Raw genomic sequence first — 13,195 nt, 5'->3', positions numbered from 1 at the left:
AACCAAATGCACAAAGTAGGATGCAATGTTTCCAAATGTGAAACCCTGTATGTGGATGAACATAGGAAGAAATGAGAGTAGTTGCCAAAGGTTGGAGTGGTGTTCTTTGATGTGATTAGATTTAGTAACTAAGAATTTTTAAGTAACATGACCCAATGGAAAATATGGCTGAGTTTCATTGTGAAATTAACTTTGATTCTGTAGAGTATATTTCCCAGTGGCCAAGTTCATATTTTAGGCAATGTGTCGTTAAATGAAAAAAAAATTAATTGGCTCCTGGAAAAAAATGTTCTTTTCATCAATACGTATTTGTTAAGCAGTGTTAGAACCGATACCATATCAAAAATGGGGGAAGTTATGCTGTTTACATTGTCAAGGGACATTACAGAGTCTCTACAGGGTGGAGGCATTTGTCAAAGAACCTAGGAGCTGTGTTTAGAGCAAGGGAGCAAAGAGAATCAGCATCTGTTAGGCGCCTCTCGATCCCCTGGCCAAGAATGAACATGGCTCCAACCCCTTTGGACATCCCTGAGGTTACCCTGTCCGGTCACCATGTTCCTATAAAAGACACAACCTCCTGGAAAGCTTCTGGGCACTGCTGACGACAGACATTGGTAGGCTGGGGGGTGGGTGGGGCTTGCACTTCTCCCAACACTCCAGGGTTCTGGAACTCTGTCCAGGGTCAGTGAATCCAGACCTTCTGTTTCTGACTTCTCAGTTAGGATCTCTACAGAGTAGGTCTTTGTACAGTAGGGCAAAGCTGTTTGGAATTTGGTATCCGTTGAGTCCACGTTGGTACAGCAGATGCTTAAAAGATGCTTTGTGTATAAGGCATTTAATTTCACTGCAGAAGAGAGAAGACAGCCTTGCAACAGCCCCCAGAAGAGGCAAAAGGGAATCAAGAGATCTGAGCTTTGATTTTGTTTCTGAAACTCTCCGGCTATGTGATCTGAGCCCTTAACTTTCTGCTTCAGGTGTTTTTTTTTTTTTTTTTTTTCTTCCACTGATAAAATTAGGAGGTAAAACTTGCATGATTCAGCCTTAAAATGGATTTCTAGGTACTACCCAGTTGGGGGTATTTTAAAAGGATTTTGCCATTTCCAGATGGCCAGCAGAGATTTATGGCATCACAATAGAGAGGGAATGTCAGAAGTCACTGGGGCCGTCCATCCCCTTGCCCTTCCTTATTTCACCTCACCTAGCCTCTCCCGGGGTGGGGTGGGGTGTCATGAATGCAGAGTACTTGGTTCTCTAAGAAGTGGAACCCCAGAAACAGCATTTGGAACAAACCATCTTGTATAGTGGTTGAGAAGATGGTACAAAACACAAGGGCATTGCCCAATCCTCTTGTAGAGCCTGATGCGAATTCTCAAGGGCAAGTTACCCCAAACTGAAGGTCAGACACCCTAGGTTGCTCTGTTACCCTATCGCGGAGGCTCTCAAAGTGTGGCCTCCAGGCCTCTGGGCACCCTGAGGCCCCTGCAGGGGATCTGTGAGGTGCAAACTCTTTTCATAGGAATACGAAGACATTTGCCTCTTGCAACATGTTGACATTCACCCTGATGGTGCAAAAGTGGTGCTGAACGAAACTGCTGTCACTTAGTGCCAATCAAGGCAGTGGCCTCGACCTGTCAGCAGTGTGCTCCTCAACGCAAGGACCCACAGCAAACCGTTTAAAGAGACAGCTTCACTGAAGAATGTTTTAGATGAAACACTACAAGTTATTAATTTTATGAAACCTCTGTACCTTCTGAGTACACATTGTTTTCCTATTCCATGTGACTAAAAGGGAAACCGTGCATAAAGCACTTGCATAGATACCCAGGTGCTGTGATTGTCTTGTGTAAATAAACGCTCTTCTGCATTTCTGGAGGTCACTGGACACGTTTATTTTCCTAAACATCACTTTTACTTGAAAGAACAAGTGACAGGGGTGCCTGGGTGGCTCAGTCGGTTGGGCGTCCGACTTCGGCCCAGGTCATGATCTCGCAGTCCGTGATTTCGAACCCCGCATCGGGCTCTGTGCTGACAGCTCAGAGCCTGGAGCCTGCTTCAGATTGTGTGTCTCCCTCTCTCTCTGCCCTTCCTTTGCTCACACTCTGTCTCTCTCTCTCTCTCAAGAATAAATAAACATTAAAAAAATTTTAATAAAAAAAAAGAAAGAACAAGTGACAGACAAATTATGGTTATTCAGACTGGAGAATGTGGCAGACGTGTTCTCAAAAATGAAGTGAGCCTGTCATTTCAAGGAAAACAACTGACAGTATCTGTTGCCAACGATAAAATTTGAACTTTCAAGCAAACCTTAGAATTTTGGAAAACTTGTGTCTGTTACTATGAATTTGATAGCTTTCCAATACTTCAGCACTTTTCTGAAAGTGATATTAATGAATGCAATTTTTGAGACTGTACAATGCAATGTCTCAACATCTGGACCATCGGCATAACTCAGTAAGCCAAGGTTTTTTCAATGACCAACGTATGATGTTACAAAATCATTCGCTTGTAAAAGATCCTTCCAAAGTGCAAAGCAATGTATTTTAATATAACAGAGTACAAGTTCACTGATAGTTTTTCATATTCTACACTGTAATTATCCTTTAAGAGAGGAGGAGTGTTGGAGGCCTGTGGGGCTCAGTCAGTTAAGTGTCAGACTTCAGCTCAGGACATGATCTTGTGGTTCACGAGTTTGAGCCCCGCGTTGGACTCTATGCTGTCAACACGGAACCCGCTTCCGGATCTTCTGTCCCCCCCTCTCTCTCTGCCCCTCCCTGCTTGTGTTCTCTCTCTTTCAAAAATAAATAAAGATTAAAAAAAAAAAAAGAAACTACCATTTGTAGAGTTTTGGTGTAGTACCAAAGAAGATTATCTGTAATTAATGAAAAAGTTATTAAAATATTCTTCCCTTTTCCAATTACATATTTGGGTGAGATAGAATTTTCCTCATATACTTCAACCAAGAAACATAACACAACAGGGAGAATGCAGAGGCAGATATGACACTCTAGGTGTCTTCGAATTAAGCAAGGTATTAAAGAGATTTGCAAAAATGTGAAACAATGATGCTCTTTCACTAAATTTCTTTTGTTTTAGATAATATAGCTATTTTCATGAAATATGTTAACACGTAATGAGTTTATTATTGGTAATTCATTATATGTTATGTTTTAAATTCATTAATAAGTAATATTTTTAAACTTGTTTTAATTTTTGATTTGGTGAATATTGCAAAATACCCATATAAGCAAAAGGCTACTGAAGTTCTCAATAATTTTTAAGCATGTAAAAAGCATCTTGAAATGAAAAAGCTTGGGAATTGCTGCTCTGAGATCATTGTGGAGAAAGGGATATTTTGGATGAGTAATTAATAAAGAAAAGGGAGACTTGATAACTATCAGTTTCTACTATTGTTGGGAAGCATCATGGCTTAATTGGGCTTAATGGCAAGGGTGGATTAATCAAGACAAAATCATCCTGGAGCAGCCAAAGGGAAATCATCTGTTACCTAAGATTAGTAGAAATCACTTTGCCAGCATTGAATTTTCAAAGTCCTTATTAGACCCTCTCTGTGCCCTTTCGATTGGCTCCAATCCTCTGAGTATACAAGTCCATCCTGTCCCTCCAAGGAAGGTCTGGCCTACAATTCCTCATCAGTGTTGGCCATAGTGACTAGATGTGGGCTAGAAACCTGCCTCCCAGGTCATAGTGGATGCTACTGAGTTCAGCAATCAGCACACAGTACTTGGGAAGCCACTCCCAAGGCACTAAATGGAAGACGAGAATGTCATGGTTTTATTCCTGAAGGACTTCTCTCTGTGATGGAGAAGACTCCTGAAGAAATAATCACAGTCTGATGTGATCACACTCCTCTGTACATAGTGACGAAATTTTTCCAACCAAAAATTAAGACACGCTGACATGTGACACTGGAACAATCCTGAGGGATCTAGAACACATGTCTGCTTTATTTATTAAGAAACTCCCAACAACTTCACTGAAACCTGATATAGATTTGTACTTGATTTGGCCCGAAGACCCACAAACAATGGTCTGTGCCTTTTTTTTTTTTTGTATTTGTTTTTGTTTGTTTGAATTCTGGGAAATAACAGCGTCAGACTAGAAAAGAACAAGAAGCTCCTTAGGATTACGAAAGATAAGTGATGGGCCCTTAACATTTTATTTCCTCTGGGCTGGCACTGGAGGACATTTTTATCCTTCATATTTGTTCCAAGTGGTTTCTTCCCCGCCAGGCAGATTCCAACTTTGTTCACGCAGGTCTCCCACACCAGCTGAAGCAGATCAAGCTGCATCCCAGAGTGAGAAGAAGAAACTAGTGAGGAGCTTCTAAGATCCCAAGTCCTGATTACATGCGGGTAAAGTTAAACAATAGGTCTTTTGATCTGCCAAGTACCCGCTGGGTGGGCTGCTTGGGAAGCACGGAGGCTCTGGTCTGGAGCAGGTCTACTTAAGTCCCAACCGCGGACCCTTTGCTCCCCGTCTTTAGGGGCTGACTTCAGTCCCTCCTTTGAATCTCTTTCTTCCAGTCTCACTCATTTTGCCCAGCTGTGGCAACTCCAGAGCGAAATGAACAATAAAACAGACAATGAACAGAAAAATCATGCTCAGTGCCACCCACTGAGCCACACCAACATCCTGCCACCCACAGTTGGCGAGAATGAGCGTCACTGGGTCTTAAAGACAGAGTCCAATTGAGAGGCAGGACAAGGAGGCCAACAACCCCTTTTCAAATTTTGGGTCCGCTACTAACTTACATCTGATTGTGGGCAAGTCATGACATCTCTCTGATATCCAGTGAGCTCATCCACAAAAACAGGTTATTCTGAGGGTTAAATGACGTGACATATGTAACAACGCTCGGCACACAGCAGGTCCACTATTCGTTGTTAGAATTTTCACAGTTTTGTGTGTGATTATCCAATTAGTGTCTGTCTCCCCACTAATCTCTGAGTTGCACGAGAATGTGGGTCATGTCTCTTTTAGTTCACCAGAATATCGCTAGAGCTTAGCACAGTGCCCGGCACATGCTAGGCATTTGTTGAGACAATGACAAGAGAAAAGGGAGTTGGTAGGGTCCTGCATAAGGATCTACTCCAAAATGGCAAGTTTGGGGCCTCCTGACAACTCTCATGGATTGCTTTTTGCTCTCTGGAGCATGGTGTCATGAGGCATTCTAGGGTGGTATCTGGAATCAGTAGAGAAAGGGTGTGCAGATAGACCACCATTATGGTTGAGGATGCCGAACGTTTGTTGACCTTGATCTGTGGAGTCAAGAGCAGGCCCCTTTTGCCAGCTATTCCCAGCACATATAGATCTATTGTATAATTCGTGGAGAAAGCCACTTTGCGGGGACTGATGTTACCAAATGCTTGACCTGAAGATAAGCAGCATGACCTTAGGAATATTTTTTTAAATCACAGATCAGAACAACGCTATGCAAAGAAGCAAAAAGCATAACAGTATTATCGGCTAGCCTCAATGAATTCACTTTGTGGGAATGTGCATTTCATGAGTCAGTTGGTAAAAGCGAGCAGACCTGACACACTTTGGCTGGTGTATCCCACAGCCAGACAGAACTTCACCACACACCTTCCCCCAATCCATAAAGTAGCTACTCTACTCACGAGGGTAATCCTTTGGGTGCGTCTTCTCGGACCAGTTCCCATAAAATGTGAGTCTGTACTTGGCGGTTCCACAGGCGCAGCAGTCTAGAATTGGTTTGTCTGTCACCCCATCAAACATGGAATCTGAAACAGTTAGGAGAGTCACTAAGTTAGGAAGCAAATACGGGTCACTTATAAGGCAGTGCCATCTTGTCTTGTCCTGTCCTTCATACTTGGGAAAAGAAGATAAGGTGCAGTTTTCACTGATTAATAACACTCTGAACCAGGCCAGTACTTGGGTTTATAAAGGATTTTTATATACCTCTAAGGATAGTAATTATATTTTACAAATAAAAAAGACTCAGAACTTTTGCTCTAACAATGTGAGGAGACCTGTGGGGCCAATAAGGCAGAATATTTGGGAAACCAGGGATGAAACTTTCTCAGTTATCCTTTCTTCCCACAATACAATTTTTCCACTAAATTTTAAGAGGAATATGCACGTGTGTGTTTTCTCTAAGAAATGTTTGCTGGGGTCAAATTGCCAGGACCAGAAGGAGCAGCTTTGCAGAAGAGCAATGAGAACAAGTAGAGAGACATAAAAGATTGCTGGAAATTATTTTTTAAAATGCATATATAGTCACATCCCTTCTTACCAAGCTTTCAGAGACTTAGGAAGGGTGGGGTTTAGGAAAATGTTCGTAAGTTCAGGTTTACTTCTGAGCATAGAGGCAGCCAGGAAAAACTTAACAAGATTCCCTCTCTGCCTCCATTTTTATCTGTGAATAGCTGATAAGTGGGGAAAGAGAGATTACGTGAATAAATTCAGTGATAAATTCAAGCCCACATCCCTAACCGTGCATTGTTGCTTTTGGTCTGTTCTACTTCTTGCAAGACGAAAACAATGACTACAGATGCAACTTGCTTCAACTGCTTTTTCTTCAGTTTCTCTAGTGGTATTAACATAAAGGTTCCTTTGGCAAGTTGGACATTTTTTCGTCAATATTATATAAAGAGCAATGACAGTATAAAAATCTTTTTGAGCGCCAGGAAGAGCACTGTACAAGTCTTCCTTGTGGAATTCACTGGGTTCATTGGTTTGAACACAGAAAATCAGTGATGGGTAGAAGAAGTGAACTCTGGGTTCTAGGATGGAGATGAAAGCATGAAATATTATAATAATCACTACATTGTAGAGAGTCCTTGTATGTCTGTACATTGTCTTATTTCATCCTAGCAACCCTAGGAGGTAAGTACTCTAGTTAACACCCTTTTGCAGATCAGTAAACTGTTAGGTAACCAGCCCAAAGTCACAGGGATAGGAGGTGTTTCAGGCAGAACCGGAGCTCAGGTCTTTTGGAGTCCAGAGCCCATGCTCTTAATCTTTGTACTGTATCACTCCCGGAAGGACCTTCTGCTGGACATGTCTGCGTAAGTTATCAATGAGAGTAATTTGTGTGTGTGTGTATGTGTGTGTGTGTGTGTTTCTCTTTATGCTTTTTCAAGTAAAGAAGGGTGCATTTAAAAAATGACCTGCCTTTATAGCTTCAGGATTTCTAAACTGCACCAAAGAAGAGGTCTGAAACCACCCAAAATAGAAATCACTGTTTGGCTATTTTTGTTTGGAAGAGGGCAGTGCATTGTCTGTGCTTAGGAGCAGACTCTCCATTGCTTAATGCACATGAAACCTAGGTACGATTCCTAGGTGAGCCAGTTTGATAGTTAAGGGACAATTCTTTTTGCATACATTTCCAGAAAGGTAGCAGAAGTTAGTAACTCCTAAGACTTTTTCTTCTTACATTTCCATTATTATGACCAACTATGTTGTAAAAAAACTAAATTTAGTTTTGAAAAAGGGATTCCAAGCTAAGAGATAGATGCTGGGGTTATAATTGTAGCTACCAGGCACTATTAAATGAGGGAGAAATCTCTCAAAAGACCAAAATAAGGCCAATGGGTAGCTTTACCTGATCAAAAGGGCTTTCAGATATAGACGGTATAGTAAACTTAAAGATATATCCAAGAGTTCAGGGGAATACACTCATAATAAACCTCTTGGAGTTCCAAAGGAAAATTAGCTTCCATTAAAAAAAATAAAGTTTGGGGTGCCTGGGTGGCTCAGTTGGTTGGGCATCTGACTTTGGTTCAGGTTGTGATCTCGCAGCTCATGGGTTCGAGCCCCCGTTGGGCTCTGTGCTGACAGCTCAGAGCCTGGAGCCTGCTTTGGATTCTGTGTCTCCTCTCTCTCTGCCTCTCCCCTGCTCACGCTCTGTCTCTGTCTCTGTCTTTCTCTGCCTCTCAAAAATAAACATTAAACAATTAAAAAAATAAATTTCTAAGTTTGAAACTAAAAACAGACATACTGTTTCCTATGAGGAAAAGCCAATTGAAAATGAACCGGGTTTTCAAAGGGCAGTGAGAACAAGCGTCAACTCACCCCTCTTCTGCTAACCACAGCCAGCCTCACCCAATATCGATGACTTCCTGCAATGTTGATCTCCTGAGCTGCCCCCTCTCCCATTTCTACCCTCCATCCATCAGCCTCCTTTTTAGCTCTCCCCTTAGTCTGTCTTTTCTCCTTATCCCTTTTCTCCCACAGTTTCCTCCCTTCTGTGAGTTCCCTCCCTGTCTCTCTCCATCGTTTGTGACATGGTATTAAAGTGAGCATGTGCATGCATGTGGTTATTATAGGTCACCTTTTTGAATATTTTATGTTTCTCTGTTCCTAATTGTAAGTAACTTAATGTTTTATGTTTCTTTTAAAAAATAATGATTGCCAGTGCCTTTTATCTTCGCTGTTGTTAATTTTTCCCCCATGGATGAACAGCTTCAACTGAGAAAAAATAACAGACACTAGTTTCTTTCCCCCCCCTTCCTTGATGGATTTGATTTGTCTTACCAAGCAAGAAAGAATGTAAAGACCTTAATGAAAGAGCTGGAGATAATTAAGTAGGCATACACAGTTAAGAGAAATCCCTTTGCTCTCTGCTTATAAATTAAAGACTTTCTTAATGTGATCTGCTTTGCTAATTGTTGGATTTCCTCATAGGTCTGCTGCCTCAGGTGGGGTCGGTGGGGGGGATTGTCCACAACTGCATGTAATGATCCTTCAGCCCAGGGCCTGCAGGACCTTTATTTTTTGTCCACCAAGGTGCTGATGGAAAACGGTTTCTTTATACATATGCACGTTTCGTCATTTCGATAGGATCTCTGCTTCACAAGTGATAACCAATAGAGACTTGCACACCATTGGATTGACACTGTAACTGCAGAACTTAGCATATTTGTATGGCTTCACACAACATCAGGGCTGAGGCTTTGGCAAGTGCACGGTAGTTAATGATTGCTGTCAGTATGCGAGGGTGACAGAGAAGTGTTTCCTAAGAACCCTCAATTCTGAGAAATAAGTCTGTCCTCTGAATGTCAAACTAACAAAATCATACCACAGTGGCTGTGATTAGCCATCTGTGGGTGTAGACCAAGAGGTGGCTTGTAAATGTGTGATCCAGAACACCCTAACTCTAACCCACAGGACCTTGGTGTCATCTCATAGAGACGGGGCAGGAATGGGATTGGTCCTTTATGAACCAAAGGACTTGACAGTCAAGGTGTCCTCTGTTCGGAAAAAGGCTGAGTGACCCTATGGACAATTAAATATGAAAGGGAAAGTCCCCGAAGCCGTGTGTGGAAATGTCCACCTGGAAGCTGACCAGGGACCTCGGGTTCCAGTTCTCTGGCCCCTATGACAGGTATGTCTCCACTGCAAAGCATCCAATTCTCTCCCTTTGCTTTTTTCATGCTTTCTGAACCATCTTCCACATAGGACCTAGTTTCTGCTCTAGCTCATGCATAGGGAGCTATGCTTTGGTACACTTTGATCTACCAAAGGCAATAATGAATTGAGACACGGTCCCTTCAATGGAAAGGCAGTGGTTAAGAGCACTGGCTCTAAGGTCCAAACTCTGCCCTTGACCACTAGCTGTATGATTCTAAGTGAGCTTTTAAAACTTTTTGTGTCTCAGGCTTCTCATCTATAAAATGGGGATGATATATTTGTGCAGATCACATGAGCAAGGCATGTGAAGTGCTTAGAATAGTGCCCGGCATATAGCAAGCACTTGAAAAATATTAGCTATTATTATTATTATTTTCCCAGAATACCTTTATCAACCTTTTTTTTTCTTAGTAGCTTATGATTTGCCAGAATTTGAGAAAATCATTTCTTTGCAAAATGCCCATTGCTCTAGATGCAAATAAAAATTCTGCAAAAATGAATAGAAATGAGACAGTCAAGCTGTATAATCGTAGAACATTTTCTATTTTTATTTAGTTCTCTAATGACTTCTAAACACATTCAGATATTTAAGGTCTTAATTTTTTATGACAGATTAATAAACAAGCATCGGATACAGATAACAATAGCTAACACTTATATATATAGCACTTACTATGTGCCAAAGACGCTGTGCTTATATACATATATTAAGTCAGATAACTAGGAAGGGCAGAGGCAGGATTCAAACCCAGGCTGGATAAGAATCCAGGCCTCTCCTCTGACCTCGCCATCTACTTGATCTCTATGAGCTTTGTTAGAATGCCTTCAACCCAAGGAGAGGGCATCAATAAGCTTGCAAATCAATGGACCATATCCTTGACTGTGGTAGAATCATAAGGTCAATGCTCCCTTGGCAACCCCATCTCCTGCTTGTCTTTCTTGGAGAAAATCCACCCCCCCCCATACTGCCCAGGTGCCACACAAGTTCTTCTAGAGATTATTCCAGAGAATCATTACAGGCATCTTAAAGGTACACAATTGTGCATTTCTTAATTAAATCCTGTGAATTATTCCAAGAAACCTCTTTAGAATAATCACTGTTTCACAAAAATAAGAAGACGACACCAATATAAGGTACATTATCTCCTACCCAGGGAATCAAGCTGAGTAATTAGAACTTAAGGCAGATCCAATTATCCACAGAACACAGCCAGATTAAAAATTAGTGCTACGTGAGGAAGCTGAACCTGGAGAAACTCAGCACAATCAGCTAATTCCTGCCACTGGACGGTTGCACTGAATGAGCCACCTTCCGTTTACCTGGCCCTCCTCCACTTGCAGTTCTTACCTTGTTCACAGAGTTTCTTGGTCAGAGAGCCCTCATCTTGAAAATAAATGATGCGTTTCTGCACAATGCTGGCCCTGTTGGAAGAAAAGCACAATGGTGAGGAGAGCAGGTTTGAGGCATGTCAGATCCTTGCCTGGCCACCTATGGCTGTGTGGCTTTGGGTGAGTGTCCCCAACTCTCTGTGCCTCAGTGTCTCCACTGAAAAATTTTCATTAATAATAATGCATACCTTGTGGGGTTGCTCTGAGAATGAAATCCAAAAAATGCATGTCAGGAGCACAGAACATACTTAGAAGCCACTCCATAAATGTTAGTTATTGTGTTGTCAGTGGTGGTGCTAATATTAAAAGAACTAATGGCATTTTCAGTAACTTTTCTCAATGGCTCATTTTATTCTAGTTTTGTATCAAATGATGGAAGCCATTTATAGATCAACCAAATTCAAATCAGAAAAGCATGTCAAATCCCTTTCCTGAAGGGGAAAAAAAAGAATTTAAAAATACATTTTGATGTGTTCCGAAAATGTCATTCTCTATCTTTCCTGAAAGTCTAGACGACACTGTCTCCTACATTCTGAACAAAGACAATTTCAGCTGTTACGTTTCTCTCTTAAACATGTCAAACACAGGATCTTAGAATTTGGAAAGAATATCTGGAGGTTGAAAAATTACTTGTGGCCAGTACGTATTTTCTCCTTAACCTAGGACTGCACAGACATAGTACTTCTCCTTTAACCCACTCTGCTGTATATTTTCAGCTGGCCGTGCAGACGTCGAATCCTGAAACCCAGCGTCCCTGTAACGTGAAGTCTACAATACTTGACGATGAAACAGTGCCAGTGGGTCTTGGCCCTTTGTACTGATTTTCTTCAGAAACGCTACTCAATCAAAACATAATTTTTTTACTGTGATTTGCCCTACTTAACAGAGAAAGGGATCATCAGCTCCACTACAGCAAGGCACACTGAGGGAGTGATACAGTCACATGATCTGCTTGTGTCACGTGATCGCAGAGCCAGGCATGGGGCCCTGTATGCACGGCTCTGCAGAGTAGGGAGGCGGTTTTCTCGACGGCATGGGCCTAGGCCAAGATTACTTTCCAAAGAAACATCTACTCTACACCCGGTCTTGCACAAAAGAATAAAATTCAGAGCAGCCTACATATGTCTTTTATAGCCTTTCCTTACCCAAGAGAGACGAGATGTTGAAATAAATGAATGAAATCTGCTTCCCGTCTCCACAAAGCTACTTTGATCATTTATCCATTCTGTTGACCATCAAGCAGCAAGCTTCCTCAGGCCAAGAAAACTCTCTTGAGAATACTCATCCCAAAGCCAAATAACAAAGTCTTTTGTTAGTCAGAGCATCCCATTATCTATCACTTTAGAGTGTACTTTCCACCAGGAAGTACCTCAGAGAACACTGTAAAGGGCAAGGGAAGTAGCCCAGGCCTGGCATTCTTGCTTCAGCTAAAGGCTTCATCCTCTTTCCTACCAAAGCAGCCTCCTCCCCCATTTGTCTTCCTGTTGTATTTATTGGTATATTTTCAACAGATAGTCGTTGGAAGCCTGCATGGTAGCCAGACACTGGCCAGGGACACTGTCATGAACAAGACAGGTGGGGCGGCTTCCCATTCTCAAAGTTGACAGCAGAGTGGAGAGAAAGCACGAGACAGCTAAATCTGCAGCTAAGCATTTAACATGACCACGATTGAGTGCTGAACGGAGAAGTCTCCAGGGTGTGGGAGAGTGTAATACAGGGGATCCCCACCAAGCCAGGAAAGATTCTCTGCAGAAAAGAAGGCTTAGATTGGAAAGAGTAGGAGGTCAATAGGGCAAGTGGGAGGGAGAAATAAAGGAGAGGACATCCTTTAAAGATCCTTGAGGTGGGAGGGTCATGGCTCATGACCAGTGGTAGGTCAGGGAGGTAGTGTGAGATGAGCCGGGGAGGTGCACAGGGCCACATCACCCCGTGTCTGCAGGGGGATGGCATTTTACACCAAGCTTGATGAGATGTCTTTGATAAGTGTCTTTGATAAGAGGAATGATATAATCAGATGTGCTCTTTTAAAAAGAGCACTTGGGCCATAGAGTAAAAATGAGTTGGTATGTGGTTGCAGTGTAGAGTTCCCAAGCAAATTAAATTTTACTTCAATAAAATTCCCTTGCTAAAGTGGTTCGAAAACCCTTGATCTATAGGATAAAATACAAAATTACCATTGTATTCAAGGCTTTTCACAAAATTTCCCCCAAACACCCCTCTGGCTTTGTTTGTTGCCATTTTGTATCATGGTCACTGGGTTTCAGAGTTTGAGAAGTTTATTCCCATTGCCTGAACACCTCTTCTACTCTACTGGGCCCTTGCTGATGCTGTTTCCTTTCCCAGAATCTCCCCAAACATGCCTTTGCTAGCTAGCATCTGTAACAAATCCTTGGAATCTTCTCATAGGCAA

At 42.0% G+C, this 13,195-nt stretch overlaps 1 protein-coding gene across 1 annotated transcript in view; it reads right to left on the bottom strand.

Moving 5' to 3' along the window:
- Positions 1–13,195, bottom strand: part of SPON1 (spondin 1) — a 258,114-nt gene that overhangs the window by 139,786 nt on the left and 105,133 nt on the right. Inside the window, exons 4-5 of the mRNA XM_047070588.1 lie at positions 10,745–10,818; positions 5,643–5,765 (exon numbers count right to left, since the gene is read on the bottom strand). Coding sequence (XP_046926544.1) covers positions 5,643–5,765; positions 10,745–10,818 — 197 coding nt within the window. The remainder of the gene's footprint in view (positions 1–5,642; positions 5,766–10,744; positions 10,819–13,195) is intronic.

The sequence above is a fragment of the Lynx rufus genome, unplaced genomic scaffold (genome assembly GCF_022079265.1).
Source record: "Lynx rufus isolate CCGP_SWC_20201006 ecotype Redwood Valley unplaced genomic scaffold, mLynRuf1.p SCAF_9, whole genome shotgun sequence".
In the NCBI taxonomy this organism is placed as follows: Eukaryota; Metazoa; Chordata; class Mammalia; order Carnivora; family Felidae; genus Lynx; species Lynx rufus.
Note: the sequence above shows the minus strand (reverse complement) of the source record. Positions and strands in the feature narration are given on the sequence as shown.